This window comes from Coniophora puteana (genome assembly GCF_000271625.1).
Source record: "Coniophora puteana RWD-64-598 SS2 unplaced genomic scaffold CONPUscaffold_1, whole genome shotgun sequence".
NCBI classification, from domain to species: Eukaryota; Fungi; Basidiomycota; class Agaricomycetes; order Boletales; family Coniophoraceae; genus Coniophora; species Coniophora puteana.
This window is the reverse complement of record NW_006913053.1, coordinates 3,051,745-3,070,411: the sequence shown is the minus strand read 5'-3', so window position 1 is coordinate 3,070,411 and position 18,667 is coordinate 3,051,745. Positions and strand designations below refer to the sequence as shown.

Genomic DNA, 18,667 nt, shown 5'->3' with positions numbered 1-18,667 from the left:
GCAAGTGACTAGTGAACCTCTGAGTGTATTAGTGACCCCGGCTTAAAGAGCGCCAACTCGGACGAGCTCGGACGTTGAACGTTGGACTTTCACAACATTGTGGTGACATCATGATGAACATGGAATTGATATGCACGGCAACATAAGAGCGACAGCTATGTGTCGACGATCATTCTGAAAGTTATTGTAACCAACCATGCAGTGCCCCCTTCAAGTTGGGCCAACGTTTCCGCGTTCAAGTTAATGTGTCTTCAAAATTAAAGCTCGTTCTGACTAGCACCATTCCCGTCGAGCTGGCGTCGATCATCTCTTTCGAGTCCCGCCGACTTCAACCTGCCCCGGCAGCCCACAATATGTCCAACACCGCGATCCTCACATCCGCCTCCCTGGATGAAGCAACCAATATTCTAAAGGCGACCGAAGGCATTGATCAGCCACGTTTTCTTATCTTTTACTCTTCTATTGTCAGTGGCAGGATGTGGTGTCCAGTATGCCCTCTTCCCCAGTGCATGTCGGGACACCATGGCCGATCTCAATTTAAAAAATATGACAGGATTGTGTCGCAGTTGAAGACCAGGTACTCCAGGTGTTTGGGAAGAACGATCTTCTCGGATCTGCCAACATCGTGTACATCGAAAGAGATCAGTATGTCCTTGAATGTCATATCTTACCCCTCCTTTGATTCTTATGCACATAATTGTGCCACAAGATGGAAGGCGCCTGAAAGCACAAACCCCTATCGGCATGAGCCTTGGAGCCTTACCGCTATCCCTACCATATGCCGAGTTCAGAATGTGAGAAGCATCTCTTCAGCCATCAAACGTTCGCGTTATGGTGTACGGAGACGTCTTATCACTTATATCACTCGGACCTCCAGGGCAAGGTGACTAGCCAACTAATCGAAGCGGAGGTCAAAGAAGCAGTAAATATCGAAAGATTCGTGGCAAACTAAGCTCTTGCTCAAGGCATGTCATTCGCATCATGGAAGAAACAGTTAGTATTTCACGGATCCATTTTGATTTAATGCGCTGAGACATCTTGTTTTTGTCCGGGTGATTAATATTAATAACGTAACTTATTTGTTGTACAGTCTAATTGTTGTACAATCTAACTATGCATAATTCTGCCCGTACTTAAGTTCACTGTTATGGGCTTCGTTGGAAGTCTCCGCTTTTGCCTCCTGTTTTGGCGTTGACCATGATATCGCCTATCACCATTTCCTTGCCTGCAACTGCCTTTAGCATATCCCATATAGTTAGCAGTCCCGTCGAGACAGCAGTCAATGCCTCCATTTCAACACCAGTCTTGCCATCTGTTTCCACTGTTGCCATGCAAGTTATACAAAATTGTGATCGAGAACTGAGGCCTTCTTGGAGAATTTCCGGCCTCAGCTCTACAGCAACATGAGACAGCGACAGCGGGTGAGCGAGCGGAATCAGATCTGAGGTGCGTTTGCAACCCATAATAGCGGCGAGCTGAGCAACGCTGAGAACATCCCCTTTACGACGAGCTTTGGCGCTGGCAGCATCATCGCGTGCAGATACTGACGGGTCATGCGATACAAGATCATAGGCTTTCTTGGGCACATAGATCCGCCCAGAAGCTACGGCCACCCGTTTCGTTACTTCCTTTGCTCCCACGTTCACCATAGACGGCCGTCCAGACGAGTCAATATGAGTCAGCGACTGGGGTGGATGCTGAGATTTGGAACTGCTCCATCGGCGTTGGACGGCCATAGAGGGAGCAGGGGGCGTGGAAAGAAGTGGAGTCAACAGTGGCGAGGCTGGACGACGCTTTCGAGGCAGAAAACCTGTTGAAGATGTCTATGAGAAAACTCGCATGCGATGTGATATCCACTACCAACTAAGAACACTCAACCTCCTATCAATATCATTGGGCGGTTAGCTGAAGTGCTGAGTACGTCCATTCCAGCATGCTTCTCTTTCTTTCCCTTCACTGCCATGTCAATGAGCGACAGTAGTTCTTGGTCCGTAGCTCCGTTTCGTATGCGGTCACGGAGGGATATCTCTTTGTTGTCAAACAAACAGACCTATGTCGGGGTATATTAGTTGACTATCACGTATAGAGAGACCCTTACCTTTATTTGCCCGTCCGCAGTGAGACGAAGTCGATTACAAGAACTACAGAAATGGTCCGACATGCTGCTGATGAAACCAATACTACCTCGGTATCCTGGGATCTGCCATGTTCTGGCAGTGTCGTTGAGCTCATCCGACAACCTGACGATGTTTGGATGCTTATGGTGAATGGCATCGAAGATCTTTGATGATGATAGCATTTTGCTTCGGTCCCATTTGTTACCTATCGACGTGTTGTCAGTGGTGCTAAGATCAGCTAGAGGTAACTCACCAGTAAAAGGCATAAATTCTATAAATCGTATCGACATATTTCTTTCCTTCGTCAACTCAACGAAGTCGTGCACTTCCATGTCGTTCTTTCCTTTGATGACAACCATATTGAGTTTGACTGATTGTAGCCCAGGCAATGACAACGCCGTTTCAAGTGACCTCAACACTGCTTCGTGCCCATCGCGTCGTGTGATCAGGGCGAACTTGAATGGATCAAGAGTATCTAGGCTATAGTGCGAGTCAGCTTGGATAAATAATCCTATCATGCGAATTCGCAACCTTAGGTTTAAATGTGTCAATCCATTATCGACGAGTTTAGGTAGCCGTCGATGCAATGCCAACCCATTCGAAGTCATGCCAATGGACTTTAGACCAAACCCACGCAAGGCGTTGAGTCGTTCTGGGAAGACTGTGAACCAGATAGATCGCAGATTGAATGATAAGTACCAATTAGAACGTCAATCCCTTTCCTAACTGTTGGCTCTCCTCCGGTCAAGCGAATCTTCGTGACACCACTCTTGACAAACAAGGTAGCAAGATGCAAAACTTCGTCATCGGTTAGGATGTGATCTTTAGGGGAAAGGTCTACTCCTTCGCTCGGCATGCAATAGAAGCCTGATAGAAGGTTGAACAATATTCGCAAACTTTAACTGTCCAACGTACAGCGAAGGTTGCACTTTTCCGTCAGGGAGATACGAAGATAGTCATGCTGCCTGTTAAAAGTATCGATCAAGGCGGGGGAGAATGGGCGTTGAGTATCAATCTCAGCGACTTTGTTCTGTCATGCGACCCTCGTTCAGCTTGACCCCAACCATGCGATGCGGGTGAGTTACCCGTGCTCTCTCTCTGACCGCTGATACTCCTTGAACTCTTCTGCAGTGTGTGATTCGCTGCACAATATTATGTGGTCGGTTTACCAGAGGACCACGGGGCGTAAGCAACAAGGTGCGGGAACTGGGCTGCATGTTAATTCGGAGTATGGTTAGCTGCTGTCAAAAGATCAAAGAGGGGCTGAAGGTCCGAACGTACTGAACCACTTATAACCCATTATCTCAGGACCTACGATTGGGCCATGACAGACATTCAATTGAAGGAGTCTGTTACTCAGCTACAACAGACCCGGAACTAAGGTTAGGTTTCCGTAACTGTTCAGTGTTCGACGCGTCAGTCCGGGCATCCATAACTCGAAGAACGCGCAAGCGCGTATCACATCTCTTCAGACTTCCTCCCTACCACTCTCCCTTCCCTTCATATCTGCCCAGCATGGTAAGATAGCTCCGAATTATCTAAAGGCGATCCAGACCCTGAATAATTGACACAGTCTATCATGGAATATAACGGTGGCTCCGTCATAGCCATGGTGGGGAAGGACTGTGTCGCCATTGCTTCGGACCTGCGGCTAGGAAACCAGGCCCTGGGCATCTCATCCAACTTCCAAAAGGTAACTACATTTAGTCCTCACAAAGATCGCGGACTCACTATGGTAGGTATTTCCAGTAACGGATCGGATCTATGTTGGACTGGCTGGCTTAGGGACGGACGTGATAACATTGTGAGTTCAGTTCGATATACACGTCTCTCTTGTCCTGATCTCTCACACCAGGCGCGAACGCTTCCGTTATCGGGTCAACATGTACACGATCAAGGAAGAAAGAGAGATTGAACCTGAAACGTTTGCTCACCTTGTCTCCTCCACGCTATATGAACACCGCTTTGGCCCATACTTCATTGAACCCGTCGTTGCTGGACTATCAAAGACTCCATCAGGGGGCCTCAAGCCATTCATAGCTGCCACTGATCTGATCGGATGCATCAACTTTGCCAAAGACTTCGTGGTGTCGGGTACTGCAAGTTCAAAGCTGTTTGGTTTGGCTGAGGGTTTGTGGGAACCAGACCTCGAGCCTGAAGATCTCTTCGAGACCATCTCTCAAACTCTTCTCAATGCCGTAGACAGAGATGCTTACTCAGGCTGGGGAGCAGTCGTCCATGTCCTGTGAGTGCTTTTCGCTGTTAACGTGCAACTCTGCCTGATGCAATGGACATCAGGACGAAGGACAAAATCATCAGCCGCACTCTGAAGGGTAGAATGGATTAAAGTCTCGCAATCTCTGTATTATACAAACCTTCTATACGATGTTGCATGTACCGCATACCTAATGACTTCAAGAGGTTGCTCGTTCGTGTGAATTGTCGGCTATCGGCGTCAGCATGTCCAAAATACTTACCCCTCAGGTTCTTCGAGCTTGACCCATGATGGCCTTAGGTCCGGGCCAACCCTCGCGTTCTCCCTATAAAAACATCTACAGGTTTTCCGTCTTCGCCGTTTCCTTTGCACTGCTAGTGTTAGCTTACTTCTGGGCTACGGAACGGCCTGCAGCTAATTCTGCTCTCCCGCGGAACCGTAGCGCATTTGCGCCTGGGGGACCTTCCTGGAATGATCTACTCGGCCTTTCCAGATCATTTGTAACAACATATACGAAACCGCGAAACAATCTTTCGCCCGAGAGTAACACCACGTTGCGCCCTCAGCTCAGACTACCCTCTGGCTATGTCACATCTCCCGATGTTACAGCAATCGTCTTGAACTGGGCTCGCTTAGAGAATGTCAAGCTCATTGTATCTCTTTTATGTGATCCTTGGCTCTCTGACGCGGTAGCTGAGGTTGTAGTATGGAATAATAGTCCTGCTCCTTTGTCTCATTCTGTAGGTGTACTAAGTCACATCAAAGGCAATGACTAAGTATTCTACGATAGACATTTCAAGAAGCTCAGTGCGCTCCTGGCAAGCTACGTGTTCATAACTCTCCTGAAAATGTCTTCTTTCAAGCTCGCTTCCTTGCGTGCTCAGAAGCAAACACTCCTTTATGCTTCTTGCAGGTCTAGTCCTCCTTGAGTAAGACCCTTGATATAAGTTCTCAATGATGTTTCTAGGATGATGATTACATCATTTTGCCAGAGGTTATACAAGCTCTTCGCACTCGCGCCCTTGCGAAGGACGACTCGGCGATCTATCTGCTCCCACCCCACGAATATTTGTCCAGTTGGCTGAAAACAGTTGTGGCAGATAAAGTGCACACGTCTTTTGCATGGCTTGGACATGGTGTTATGGTGCACAAGTCGTTAGTGAACAAATTCTTGGCCACCATGCATAGTTTGAAGCCATCCGACGAAGTAATGAAAATGGCGGATAACTATTTTTCCATTGTGAACAACGTTGTCGCCGAGACGTGGTTTGATCATGGCATTGAACTCGGCGGAGGCAAGCCCTTCACAGCAGGTCAGGAAGGCGACGAACGCAACAAACGACACATTGTGAGTGATTGAGAGCGCCTAGCTATAAGGTCGGTCATCTAACCGCAGCTGGTCGTAAGGCAAGCGCATGTGCATACCTTGATACCCTACTCGACACGGGCACGGTGGACTTGGAATCCGTTACTTGGGCTTCAGCTGAGGACTTGCTCAAGGCACCATGTCTATGGTCGTCTTGCCTGTTGGAGACAAATATCCAGGTGCTACCGCCTAGGCTGCACCAAGGTGCAAGACATGCAAAAGACATGCTTCTGCAGGAAGAATATTCGCTCAGAAATCTGACTGAGCAAGATACTTCACATTTTTACAATCACCCGCTGTCGTTTGCGGTTGATGGTCGACCGCAAACGTCATTCTGCGGTTCTCAAAGTAATATTCGTCTATTATGGACCACTTTGATACATGCTTACATTGATGGTAGATGCGACGGCAGGCGACTTTATGCAACTGGATCTGCTATCGAGTACTACGTGGCCAAAGGGTGTGGTGGATCTTGTGTGGCTCATACCATCTGCGGGCGAACCTATCCTCGAGTTCTCTATATTTGATGTTTCCGTGGACGGGCATGAATGGGTGCGTACGCATTCGTCGTCATTCTCATCTGAAGTACTGAGTTCCACGAGTAGGTCTCGGTAAATTCCATGGTCGAATGTGAGGAAGTACCCATGGATCTTCAATCTACGAAAGTGAATTATCGTCTGAATGAGTGTTCAGCTGTCTTGACAGTGGAGGATCGATCTATACGCTTCATTCGAACAACGTTGGGTAGAAACATAGATTTCCCCTGGTGCGTCCATGAAATGTGGTTGCGTGACGGTGTGAAGCCAGCATAAATTTAGCTGGTGTCTTCTACATACGTGCTCCGGAGAGATATCCTTTATATACATCCTTACGAACATATAACGAGCTCTGGTTCTTGGATTTTTCCTACGTCGTTTCAATCAATGGTCATCCTAACGAGCTCTAAAGTATCCGGCCAATTCGGAGCAGCGGCCTTTGCGGAATTTGATGCTCTGCTGCTTATGTCACACGGTGAACGCCGCGAACAACCCCGCACAGTGGCCGTGGCCAGCCATACTGACTTGCACTCAGTCGTGACTGCTCTCCTCTCTACTCCTCCGTGCTCATAACAATGCTATCTTCCATCGCAAGACGGCGCCTCCAGAATATAACTGCTCAAGGCGCTCGCCGGAGCATCTCCGTCCAGGTATCTTTCTAACATAGTTGCAGGAGAAATGATATTCAGGCTTTGTTGGCAGTCTCTTCTTCATGGATCTCCTGAAGCTAAGGAGGCTGGAGACATAGAAGTCCTTCAACACTCCAGGCTCGTGGCTCGAGGAAAGTACGTCCATGGGTTCGAAGGTCTGGAGATTTCTTATGTTGTATGTGGACGGGACTCAGCTTCTTGTAGTACACAAGGTTAAGCCCGATGCCATCGACGAATACAAAGGTGCCGCGTGAGTCTGACTCAACAAGCTTCCAGGATTCCCACTCATGATGAATCGCAGCGAGAAATACTACACCGCTCTCAAAGACGATCCCGAACTGCACGTGAAGCTAACGGGTAGCTGGGAGACTGTCGTTGGAGACCAGGACACTTTTGGTATCATTTCAAGCCTCATTCTGCCATTGTGCATCTTCTTATTCCTAGAACCCGGTATCAGTTCATGTTTTGGAGTATGAGAACTACGCTGGTTTTGATAAGACCACTGATCTCATCCGAAACTCCGAGGTATGTTTCGCTATGAATGTTCCTCGAGCTCCTTCGTTGCCCGTTTTAATGCCTTAGCTCGGCAGCATGCAAAAGCGTATAAAGCGATCTTACCTCATGTCACTTCTCGCACGTCGCAATTGACGCAAGAATTTGCTTTCTTCCCCACTGCGCCTCCGCATGCTCAGGGCGGCGTATTTGAACTCAGGAGCTACCAACTTAAACCTGGTACTCTGCTGGAGTGGGAGAATGCATGGTATTGTCACAATCTGCATGGCACAGCTCAAATCTCATGGCTGTCATTTGTGATAACAGGAGGAAAGGCATCGAAGCTAGACGCAAATTTGTCGCACCGGTTGGCGCGTGGTTCTCTCAGGTTGGGAGATTGCATCAGGTTCACCATATGTGGCAATATCCGTGAGCATTAACGTTCATCATTAAATCATGCATGACTCAGTTGGTTCAGGTCGCTGGAGGCAAGAAAGGAGATGCGCGAAACAGCATGGAAGATTGACGGATGGGCGGAGACTGTGTCAAAGGTGCGTTTGCCTGCAACCCGCCGCAGTACGACTACTGACGATGGCCCTGTAAATACAGACCGCACAACTTGCCACGGAGATGGATTCGTTCATTATGCTGCCTCTGCCTTACAGCCCTCTGAAGTAGGGTGGATATTTACGTGTATGACCCATGCCAGAACGGCCGCGGATCTCAATGCTGTATGACTATATCATACGTATACCGGCACCGAACATGTGGAATGGCCATAAACTAGACCTGCAGGCTTTGCTTAGTCCACTCTTAGTCCTCAAACGTTATTTACTTTGATGGTCAATAGGACTTTTTATCACCGACGGTGTGGCACTGGCATGGCGTTCCTTGTGTCATGCGAGCGGCAAGATTGGAAGAGAGGGACCTGAAAACAGGGATGGTCAGACATCATGCCATCATGGGCTGTCATGGCCATGTCATGAGTGAGTGAGTTGCGGGCCGAGATATACTTTTACGGCCCTCTCCGACCATATCCGACCTCTTCTCGCTAAACTTACCGGCCTGCTCCATATTTAGGCTCTTGTGCTAACGCGATCGTCACGCTGACAAGCAGGTTATATAGGGGGCTGCTTCTCGTCGCCGCGGCCGTGCGAATAGCGGGTACATTTCATCAGCAGTCCCCTCGGTTTCCTTCAAGTAAATCAACATCTTCTCCCCCAACCATCATGGCCACTAACCAATGGAATGACTCTGATCCCTCCGACGACGACGCCAACCAGGACTCGCAAACGGCTCGCAAACGAAGCAGCAGAGGTATTTACCTCTTTATCTGTCTTCGGTCTAGTGCTAATGTATCTCCAGCCTGCGATCAATGCAGGAAGACGAAGAGCAAGTGTGAACCGTCCCCGTCCTCATCTGGCCTTTGTAAGAGCTGTGCACTTGGAGGAACAGGTACGTTGCTCTTGAGGTTAGGTCTACATTACAACGTAACGAGTGACGCACACAGCTTGCACATTCCTTGGTAGGTTGCCAAGCTGTTGACCAGTACGAGCACTAAAGGTTTACAGGACCAAGCTACAAACGCGGTCCCCCCAAAGGATACATCCAAGCCATAGAGCAAAGATGGCATCAAGTCGAGTCACTGTTGGGTGCCGTGCTAGCAAGTCCAGATGGTCGAGTGCAGGATATTCTCAGCGAACTGAGGCAGGATGATTTGGCAAGAGAGATTCTTAATAGGGTTGATGCAGGTCCATTCGTAAGTTCCTCATCTACTCTTCCTCTTTTTGAGCTTGAGGATTGTCGTTGCTCATGAACTTTAGGGGCCAACCGGCAGGCTCGCGAACCCAGCTGGCGCCACCAAAGAAGATTTCTTTGCGTCTATTTTTCGAAGTAATGAAGCTTCTGCTCGTGACAGCGCCCGCTCCCGCCGACAGTCGCGTATATCGAGAGAAATGGTTTCTTCATCCAGAGGTAGGCTTGTGAAGTTTTCTGAAACTTCCATAGTGAACATCTATCCAGACAACACGTTGTCGACAATGCCAACCCCTGAATGGCAAGACAGTTTGTCCACTCGCGTGCTCGGTTCGGATAGAAGGGGTCAACAGGTCTTTCCTGGTAGGCACCGCTCCCAGGACTTCAGCGGAGAAGTCCCAGCAACCCAAAGGCGCCGCTATGAGGATTCATCGTCCACCGATCACTCGACGCTGCCGGATTGGGGCGAAATGTACACCATGGATCCTTTATCCGGTGAGTAGGCGTTGCTATCTTTGATTTCGTTTCGCTAAAAGGATGACTAGATGCTGGAGGAGATGATGGCGCAGATCCGAGTGACATGGTTGGACAACTATCTTTAGATGAAAATCAAGAAGTTAGCGTGATAAATCCCAGCGTCGATTATTTGGCTGACCCGTTCATCAGGTGCGGTTTCATGGTAAAGCTAGTGGCCTGCATCTGCTTAGTATAAGCGATCGCATGGACGGGAGAAACGATGGTGGTATATGGTTAGTTTCCAGCGCTTCACAGATTCCTTATAGCTCACTGGAACCTGCTAAGGCGCCTTCCAATGATGCGGTTTTGGCCTTCCAATAAGCCAAGGCCTCCACGGCCTGAGCCCACTTCACCTGACATTGCGTCTTCCATAAAGTTGCCTCCCACTGAAGTTCAAGATCGCCTGATTGGACAGTACTTCGCTTTTGTCCATCCTGTATTTCCCGTGATTCACAAGCGTCAATTCCTACGGGAGTACAATAGAATGTGAGTGCATGACATGTCGATTTGCTCATGGTTGCTAACCCCTGGGCAGTAAACAAAGGTAGTGAAACATGTTATCGATAATGTTTAATACCCTTAATCCTTCTGTATAGCAGCCACCCTTGTACACCAGAGGCGTTCAGGGAGTCACCTTCTTCATTAAGAAGCGAGTCCTCCCAGGCAGTGACGAAACTTTTGCTTCTATCAATCTTTGCCATGGCGGACCAGTACTCAGATGACAATGGATCACATTTGCCCGAGAAGCCGTGGGAGTCCGATCGAAGCTATCATATTGCGGCACGAGATTTGGTTGGTAAGTCGCTTCTTCTTAATAAGATCTGACCGAAAAACTCAGAATTATCAAGCTACGTTAATTCACAGCAGTAGGACGTCTACCTGTCAATCATTGTTGCTCCTTGGATTACGGGAGTTTGCTTCAGGTAGATACGTTCATCTTCTGTCTCGCACGAGTACCAATGGTATATTAGGGTCGCTGGAGCAAGGATGGTTGTACCTCGGTGAGTACAGGCGCTGATATTTCTACTGTCAACTTACATTGTGTAGGAATGGCCATGAGGATGGTGTGTACCATTTCCTGCGAATGGTTATAGGCAGCTGTTCAACCGGCTTCCCAGGCTCATGATCTAGGTCTCAATCGAGCCTCCGATAGCTGGCAGGTTAGCGGAATCAATATTTTCACTCCAGAGGAGAATCAGGCTCGTAAACAAATATGGTGGGCATGTATCATGGCTGACAAGTAAGTCTGTATCCTGTGGTGCAAAGACTATTGTTGATAAACTATCCCCTCAGATATGGCTCCGTCTATATGGGTAAGTCTGTCGTGAATGAAAGTAAACAGCTTAAGTGACCTCTCATTCCCAGGCCGTCCCGTGTGTATTCGAGAAAACGATTTCGATACGCTTTTACCAGAGGTGGACGAGGTAAGTTGGTAGTGCTTCACCATGACAGTATGGTCATGTCGACTTCTAGGGCGATGATTCGATTGAGAATGAACATCAGCTTGAAGTAGGCTGGCGTTCACCTCCGACATCAGTAGTCATGAGTTGCATTCAGGCAGAAGCATCACTATGTATGCCTTCGGTTTTTATTACCAACTCGCGCTACTTCGCTCATTTCATACTGTGTTATAGCGGTTATCATCGGCGCTGTCGTTGACCTCGTGTATCCGGTTCGATTCACATCGCGTACCCCTCGGCAACACGTGTTGAAGTCATTAGAGAGTCGCCTCGACCATTGGTACATGTCACTCGCTGACAATCTTAGATACGACCCCTCAAGCAAAAGGAACATGCCTGCCTGGCCTGTATTGTATCTTCACATAGGTTACTGGTGGACTGTACTGCTATTGCATAGAGCCTTGTACGTTTCAGAAAAATTGATTGTCTTGCAATCGCTGACCACTTTCTCCAGCCTTCCAAACTGGAAAATGTATTGTACAAAGTCACGCATAGACACAGCATCTCATTCGTTCTACAGGTCCGACGGCATTTTCCGCAACCCATCGGTTGGATCCGATACAGGGCCGTTAAAAGCCTTCGACTTATGCCAGCGCGCTGCGACGTATATCAGCACTATAGGTAAATTCTCTGTTCTTCTTCTTGATGAGTGCCTCTCAAACGACGTATAAGCCACCACTTGTCACGAAAATTTCGATCTCAAGAATGGATCTCCTTTCCTTACCCCCCATCTCTTAGCTGCAGGGTACGTTACGTTCTGAATCCACAAGTGTATCACGTATACTAAGAAGTATCTACATATATTCAGCATTATGCATATCGTTACTTGTACGCTTTTCTCTTCTTCTCTAGCGTCTTCTAACCACTATATAGTGACTTTACGTCCTTCAAATGTCCAGGCCTATATAGGCTTGCAACAAGTACTGACCGGTCTTCGACATCTTCAAGTAAGGTGTCAATGCAAATTGTTGACTCGTCCTAACATTGTTCTCCTAGAACACCTGGCCAAGTGCCGCCCGAGCATGGGACTTACTCCACGGCGCAAAGGTTCATTTTGATGGAAATCTGTCGAACTTCACACCCGGTACCGAACGCTCCAAAAGGCCTGCAGCTGACGCCTTCGGCAACGAGAAAAGTTCAGACTTCCTTCAGCGGGAGGCATTTGGAGATTCGGAACGGAAAGCCCCCATCCAAGAGGGGCCTAACGGTATCCAAGACATCAGCACACGTATGATGGCTCACATGCTAGGGCTTGACATTCCTGGGATTGAACCTTCGACGTCATACTATCCTGGATACGAGTGGTGGCCGAGGAACGATGTAGCATCTAATCAGCCTTTCGTTGGTTCTCCTGGCCCTGCCCAGATGAATCAAATGAGCCAGGGCTCCATTGCCAGCTTCCAACCTCCTGGTTCTCATAACTGGAACTTGGATACTAACTTTCCTTACACATACACGGGTGTCTTATAAAATCCGTGTGTAGTTTTGCGCGTCTCTATCATGTAGCATTGTTCTATCTTTTTGGCAGGTTTTTGAGTGTGAACGCGGCTGCATGGGCGCTTTCCGGCGCTTTCCGGCGCTTCCCACTTGGTGGTTTAATGTAATACGACCTAATTTAGAGTTCTTGTGTACCCCTTATTATGCTTATGTAACTTGTTGTGGACCCACAAAACGTTGTTTAACTCTGTATATCGAGGATTGTCGCCCGGATTCGAGGTGACAATCAGTAGACCGTTCGATGCCCCTTTTCGTTCTCTCCATTCCCCAACATCAGCCATGTCCAGCCTTCGTAGCATCCTCAATCCCGAAGACCACCATCGCAGCGCCCTCCGGCGGTGGGTCGTGTTTGGTTTCATTTACGCCCTGAGACTCAACCTCTTTCCACAAGGCCACCGCAGGGCTCGCCGCTGGTTTCAAGCGACCCCTCGTCACCAGCTTCTGGCTCCAGTGTAGCATCACCGCGTTCAAATGGAGAAAGCTCCCGCGCTTTCACTAACAAAGAACAGGACGGCCCTTACAGAGACTCGGAACATGAACCTCATCCCCATTGTCCTGACACTCTGGATTGTCTGCCTGATACTGACGGACGTCCTCAACACACACTACCTGTTATCCTCAGATGTGCTATTTTGGGTAGCCCTCGACAACGTCTGACGATCCGCGAAATATATGCGGCCATGGAGCAAAAGTATCTTTACTTCAGAACAGCTGGTCCCACGTGGAAGGTGAGTGCTAGATAGAAGGCGCTCATTCACCGTAAGTCAATGCTTACTTCTGTCCCAAGCAATCTGTGCGACACCATCTTTCTTTGAACAGGCTGTTTGAACGTCAGCCTCGACCGGTGACCGATCCTGGTTTTGGCTCTTACTGGACCGTGAACCTTTCTGCACCTCCAGGTACGAAACGACCTAGAAAACGCGGACGCCCGAATAAGGGCAAGGAGAATGGAGCAACGTCATCACCTCCAAAGAAACGAGGGAGACCGCGAAAAACAGTGGAGACCTCGAACGATATGGAGACTGATCCACCCGAGGGGTCTCAGCCTCCGTCAGAACTCAAATCCGCTGCTCAGGAAGTCTTGTCGCTGCAATCGGAGACGGACCCAAAGGCTAGTGCAATTGACAGCGATCCAGAGCCTACCACTTCTGATGACTACGAGAGCGAAGAGGACATGGCTGTCCCACCTAGTCACCTGTCATCGACGTCAGGAGTTCGGATGTTTGGATTAAATCCCGTTGTGCATCCCTTGGCGTCGCCGCTGCCTCGGATCTCGACAACGAACCCATATCCTGTCACTCGCGGTCCGGACGATTCCACGATAGAACGACTGCAGATTGAGATGTCGGGGCTACGGCGTCAGCTCTCGGACGCCATCGCGGTCTCGTTAAGGATATCTGATCAACTGGCTGAGGCGCAAGCCGAAGCGACAAGGGTAAAGGCAAATCTCAGAACAGTGGAGGCTATGCTAGAAGATGAAGGAAGGAAGAGGAAGGAAGCAGAGAGAATTGTGGACGAAGAAAGCCGCCTACGCCGCCAAGTCGAAGAGGCCCTGTTAGAACTCAGACAACAGCGGCGTGGTACTAGCTTTGACTCCGATACCTGAGCACCCGTACACGGGCTGAGAAGGGAGACTCAGGATTCACACATCGGGCTGACACTGCAGACTGCCAGAGAAACTTGAAGTGTATCCAGGTAGGCATTATGGATGCACTTGGACTTCACAGACGACGTGGACGTTTCATGATACTATACTAGTAATCGTACAATAATTCATTAGCTTCTCATCTCGCTCTCAAACCTGTTGCCGGATATTGATTAAAGTCTATGCTTAAGCGAGAGCTACTTGGCCTCCCAACGAGCGGATCGAAGCGGCAAGTTCGTCCAGATAGGGGCTAATTGTGCTCGAGGCGGTTGACTACAAATTTGTCCTCAGCGGCTCTGCTCTCAGCACAACCGCGATGGTCGCCGTCAGTGCGCGTCCAAAGCTCAAAACAAGGTTTGCTACCCTCTGATGTTCGTTCAAACTCACTGACTGGTGTAGCTATCAGAAGAGGCATGTCATTGCACCTTTACACACATCTGGCGCGGCGGCTGTTCTTTCGGATGGCGCAAGGATCATAACTTGTGTAGGAGAGGAAGCTCTTCTTACAGATGTACGCAGCGGAACGGAGATATGTCGCTTTGAGGGGGTGAGTCTCCACCGCATATTCACTGAACGAATCTAAACAACCATCCAGGATACCCAAACAATCACTTCGCTCTGCGTCACACCGTCAAGTTCCCATTTGGTCCTGTTCACCTCTATACCCTCTTTGCGAATATACGAACTACCAACCGCAGCAGCCTCTTCCTCAAAGCGCGTCTCCCCGATCAGAGTGATCGCTCGAGCTCACGACGCTCCTGTACACGTTTGTGCCGCAGACCCGACATCTACTTATTTAGCCTCTGGCTCTGCGGACGGTGTGGTCAAAGTATGGGATATTGTACGAGGATACGTGACGCATGTTTTCAAGGGACACGGAGGTGTTGTTAGCGCGCTACGCTTCAACTTCCCAAGGGATCTATCCTCCCTCAACCGGCCTCGTACTTTGCAGTTAATCACCGGCTGCGTAGACACCCGGATTCGTATCTTCGATCTCTCAGCCACCGGCAAGCAGGCGGACTCCCGTCCGACGGCCGTACTTGAAGGTCATGTCTCCGTACCTCGCGGTCTCGACGTCACTTCCGATGGCAGATGGCTACTCAGTGGTGGCCGAGACTCTGTGGTCTTGATCTGGGACCTTTTATCCCAAAGTGACTCAGGTAAAAACACGAGCAAAAGCAAACGGACGCAGACGGAGCAGAAGCTCTCTCCTGTACTGGTGAAGACAATTCCAGCGCTCGAACGGATAGAAGGCCTCTTCATCGTTAACCCTGATCGGCAAGAGTTGGGTGCGAACGAGGGACTAAAAGGTTTGCAGTGCCTCACTGCAGGCGAAAAGGGCGTTATCAAGGTATGGGATTGTGAGCAAGGGGCTGCTTTATACAGTCTTGGCGACGAAGTTGAGTCTGCGGATGGTCAAGAAGAACAGCGGCAGATCGTTGAAGCATTGTAGGTATTTGCTTGCTTGGAAGCACTCGCGCTGACGTCAGAGGATAGCTTCTTGCCGTCAACGTCTACGGTGGTCTCCCTCCATGCCGACCAAAATTTCCTCTTCTACTCTCTGGCTTCTCGCACCCTTACTTGCCAGCTCATAGGTTTCAACGACGAGATTGTGGACGCTGTCTTCCTATCGCCGTCTTTCCAGGATGACGAAACATCAGGCAAAATCAGCACTGATTCCCATATAGCTCTGGCGACGAACTCTTCTCTCATCCGTGTCTACTCGCGAAATGGATTGAATGCTTGCTTGTTAGAGGGTCATTCAGAGATTGTGCTATCTTTGGCCCGTAGCTCATCGGGCAACCTCTTGGCTAGCGGGAGCAAGGACCGAACAGCTAGAGTATGGCTCCCTCATCCGAATACTAGTACCCAAGAGTACTCTTGGAAGTGCGCAGCGGTCTGTGAAGGACATGCTGAGAGCATTGGCGCCATTGCAGTGTCGAGAGGTCCAGAACATGACGGACGGGCTCCTCCCTCTTTCATGCTCACGGGCAGCCAGGACCGGACAATCAAGTTGTGGGACCTCTCAAGTGTCGCTTCTGGGAGCGAAGAAGTAAGCCGGTGCAAGAGCTTAACGACACAAAAAGCGCACGACAAAGATATTAACTCTCTCGATATATCACCTAACGATAAGTTACTTGCGTCTGGCTCACAGGACAAGACGGCGAAGATTTACGAAATTGATTTTGCCCCAGGCTCTTCCGGCAAGCCTTCACGGGGAGAAATCAAGCTTCTGGGAACCTGTAAAGGACACAGGCGAGGAGTATGGAGTGTCAAGTTCAGCCGTGCAGAGCGTGTCCTTGCTACTGGAAGTGGCGACAAAACTGTCAAGTTATGGAGCTTGGAGGACTTTTCATGTGTCAAAACATTTGAGGGGCATACAAACTCTGTATTACGGGTTGACTTCATGAACTATGGGATGCAACTCGTCAGTAGTGCATCCGATGGTCTTGTCAAGTTGTGGAGCGTCAGAGAGGAAGACTGCACTACTACGCTGGATAATCACGAAGATAAGGTAAAGTGGCCACTAAACTATTTCAGAGAACTCTGACACTCACCTAGTCCAGGTGTGGGCACTGGCTATCAGCGCTGATGAACGAACAATCCTCTCCGCCGCTGCGGACTCAGTTGTTACTTTCTGGGAAGATTGTACAGAAGAGCAAGACCAGGCAAAAGAAGCCAAACGCATGGAGGAAATAGAGAAGTTGGTTTCTTTCTAACACAGAAGCTGTTGTATACTGAACGATCTACGTTAGGGAACAAGACTTTCAAAATTATCTGGCCCTTCATGATTATCGTCGAGCTATAGAACTGGCTCTGGCTATGCAGCAACCGGGTCGACTTCTGTCCCTTTTCAAGAAAGTTCGGGCAGCTTCCGCCGCTGGAAATGAGGAGACAGTATTCACGCCGCCACCTTCCGTAACCGGGAACGCAAGCGTCGATCAGGTCATCCGTACCCTTTCTTCGCAAGACCTCGGCGTGCTCTTGAGGTTCGTGCGCGACTGGAACACCAACGCCAAAACCAGTGGAGTGGCCCAAACCGTCCTATACGCCATCATGAAGCTACGCTCTGCGGAAGACATCCTAGGGGCGTATGATAACAGCGCACAGCCAGTGAGCCCCGAAGCACCCTTCGATGCGCCGAGTTACGCTACCATGTCCAAGGAGGGGACGAGCCTCAAGGACTTGGTGGAGAGTATGATTCCGTACACGGAACGCCACCTGAATCGCATGGACAGGCTCATTCAGGAGAGCTTTGTTGTGGACTACATCCTAAGCGAGATGGATGACGGATTGCTCGATGCGCCCGACTTTGATGATACAATGGATTTGGTCTAGCAAGAGAAGTCAAGAACTGATATTTAGAACGGATAGAGATTGTAAAAGTAGATTATAGCAAGCGGACCTATGATGGCTCTGAATAATGACATGACCTACTCATCTCGGCCCATCTTTGAGACGACCCAGCTGACAACCAATAACCCCGTTGAACAAAAGGACAAATTCATTCGGCTGTAGATCCTTGGCGCGGATTTCTTCACTTTGAGCTTCGTGAATGCGGCCCTGTTCGAGGAGCCACCGTCGAAGAACACCTGCGACGCAGCCTGTGGACAGCGAAGGGGTAACCCAACGACCTCGACGATGTAACGCGACGTTGCAAACAGAAGTTTCGGAGACGAGTCCTTCAGTTGTATGAAGAAGTACATCGTATGGATGATCTGAAGGATAGCAATCGCGTACGTCTTTGGGTGCATTGACGGGCGGGATACCTGCTCGCTCGCGTGCTTGGTTGTATGGCGCTCGATCAGCTGTTTTCATGTCACCTGTACTGACAGAGGGCTGAGAGTCAATGCATAGGCTCAGGCTCGGGCCGTAGAGCGAATGAGAGTCTGTCTTTGGATTGAAGAAAGAGGGAGATGTAGGGTCTCTCGATCTTAGAGGGATGACTGGGAGGGCGGTGGATGTGAACCGGCCGGACTCGTCAAGTGATAAGCGGATCTAGACAAGCTTGAGGTCAGCTCTAAGAAGATCAATTGCGGAAGAGAATCGCACCTTGAAGGCTTGTCCATCTGACCAATCGGCCATTGGCGCTTGTTGAAGAGCGTTATCGCATTCTGCATGAAGTCGCGCAACGTCGATAGCTTGCAAGATTGAATCGTGCCACCCCAAACGACTTGCAGACGAGACGAGCCTGTCAGTTTGGTAGGATAGTAGAAGATAGGGACAAGGACCCGAGGGCAGGTTGTTCCATTGAATGCCCTTGAGCCTTGGGTCGTATCTTATGGTGCAGAGAAGAGAGACAGTCATATCTTAATAGCATTCATCTAAAGCGAGCCCAACCGCGCCAAACGCCGCCAGTCGGTGACTTCTCCGTCACATCCCATCACCCCGTGTAACTGTGTTACATGTCACCGGTG

At 49.4% G+C, this 18,667-nt stretch overlaps 7 protein-coding genes across 7 annotated transcripts; 6 read left to right on the top strand and 1 right to left on the bottom strand.

The window, feature by feature from the left end:
• Positions 1 to 1,145: 1,145 nt before the first annotated feature.
• On the bottom strand, positions 1,146 to 3,102 carry CONPUDRAFT_44257 (molybdenum cofactor biosynthesis prote; the record flags this gene model as incomplete). The annotated part of the gene is made up of 8 exons (XM_007764243.1): positions 1,146 to 1,697; positions 1,774 to 1,793; positions 1,879 to 2,050; positions 2,099 to 2,322; positions 2,371 to 2,597; positions 2,649 to 2,769; positions 2,817 to 2,984; positions 3,033 to 3,102. Coding segments are annotated over 8 exons (1,554 nt in total), but the record flags the coding sequence as incomplete, so codon positions are not given.
• Positions 3,103 to 3,561: 459 nt separating this feature from the next.
• Positions 3,562 to 4,543, top strand: CONPUDRAFT_96052 (20S proteasome subunit beta 3). Its single transcript, XM_007765411.1, has 5 exons — positions 3,562 to 3,635; positions 3,691 to 3,810; positions 3,857 to 3,921; positions 3,973 to 4,362; positions 4,416 to 4,543. The coding sequence occupies exons 1-5, from the start codon at positions 3,633 to 3,635 to the stop codon at positions 4,462 to 4,464; spliced, it is 627 nt and encodes a 208-aa protein (XP_007763601.1). The 5' UTR covers positions 3,562 to 3,632; the 3' UTR covers positions 4,465 to 4,543.
• A 79-nt stretch (positions 4,544 to 4,622) lies between these two features.
• CONPUDRAFT_115881 (uncharacterized protein) lies at positions 4,623 to 6,604 on the top strand (the record flags this gene model as incomplete). Its single annotated transcript, XM_007765410.1, has 6 exons — positions 4,623 to 5,030; positions 5,123 to 5,245; positions 5,300 to 5,680; positions 5,740 to 6,046; positions 6,099 to 6,250; positions 6,304 to 6,604. 6 exons carry the CDS (start codon positions 4,623 to 4,625, stop codon positions 6,508 to 6,510), a joined length of 1,578 nt encoding a protein of 525 aa, XP_007763600.1. The 3' UTR covers positions 6,511 to 6,604.
• A 123-nt stretch (positions 6,605 to 6,727) lies between these two features.
• CONPUDRAFT_96048 (NIPSNAP-domain-containing protein) lies at positions 6,728 to 8,258 on the top strand. The gene is made up of 9 exons (XM_007765409.1): positions 6,728 to 6,884; positions 6,937 to 7,039; positions 7,089 to 7,134; positions 7,186 to 7,280; positions 7,342 to 7,409; positions 7,475 to 7,644; positions 7,704 to 7,805; positions 7,855 to 7,927; positions 7,986 to 8,258. The coding sequence occupies exons 1-9, from the start codon at positions 6,810 to 6,812 to the stop codon at positions 8,052 to 8,054; spliced, it is 801 nt and encodes a 266-aa protein (XP_007763599.1). The 5' UTR covers positions 6,728 to 6,809; the 3' UTR covers positions 8,055 to 8,258.
• Positions 8,259 to 8,573: 315 nt separating this feature from the next.
• CONPUDRAFT_79155 (uncharacterized protein) lies at positions 8,574 to 12,773 on the top strand. Its single transcript, XM_007764629.1, has 25 exons — positions 8,574 to 8,693; positions 8,742 to 8,831; positions 8,887 to 8,901; positions 8,948 to 9,135; positions 9,200 to 9,350; positions 9,399 to 9,626; positions 9,677 to 9,747; positions 9,798 to 9,880; positions 9,933 to 10,133; positions 10,183 to 10,191; positions 10,244 to 10,443; positions 10,496 to 10,570; positions 10,619 to 10,648; positions 10,695 to 10,711; positions 10,766 to 10,887; positions 10,941 to 10,960; positions 11,013 to 11,071; positions 11,121 to 11,220; positions 11,282 to 11,510; positions 11,562 to 11,579; positions 11,628 to 11,728; positions 11,780 to 11,852; positions 11,916 to 11,935; positions 11,981 to 12,054; positions 12,104 to 12,773. The coding sequence occupies exons 1-25, from the start codon at positions 8,606 to 8,608 to the stop codon at positions 12,575 to 12,577; spliced, it is 2,736 nt and encodes a 911-aa protein (XP_007762819.1). The 5' UTR covers positions 8,574 to 8,605; the 3' UTR covers positions 12,578 to 12,773.
• A 91-nt stretch (positions 12,774 to 12,864) lies between these two features.
• On the top strand, positions 12,865 to 14,441 carry CONPUDRAFT_134291 (uncharacterized protein). The gene is made up of 3 exons (XM_007765408.1): positions 12,865 to 12,942; positions 12,996 to 13,332; positions 13,392 to 14,441. Exons 1-3 carry the CDS (start codon positions 12,884 to 12,886, stop codon positions 14,208 to 14,210), a joined length of 1,215 nt encoding a protein of 404 aa, XP_007763598.1. The 5' UTR covers positions 12,865 to 12,883; the 3' UTR covers positions 14,211 to 14,441.
• Positions 14,442 to 14,565: 124 nt separating this feature from the next.
• Positions 14,566 to 18,461, top strand: CONPUDRAFT_134290 (U3 small nucleolar RNA-associated protein; the record flags this gene model as incomplete). Its single annotated transcript, XM_007765407.1, has 7 exons — positions 14,566 to 14,603; positions 14,649 to 14,796; positions 14,845 to 15,698; positions 15,747 to 16,764; positions 16,817 to 16,953; positions 17,006 to 18,248; positions 18,303 to 18,461. 6 exons carry the CDS (start codon positions 14,566 to 14,568, stop codon positions 17,586 to 17,588), a joined length of 2,778 nt encoding a protein of 925 aa, XP_007763597.1. The 3' UTR covers positions 17,589 to 18,248; positions 18,303 to 18,461.
• Positions 18,462 to 18,667: the final 206 nt, after the last annotated feature.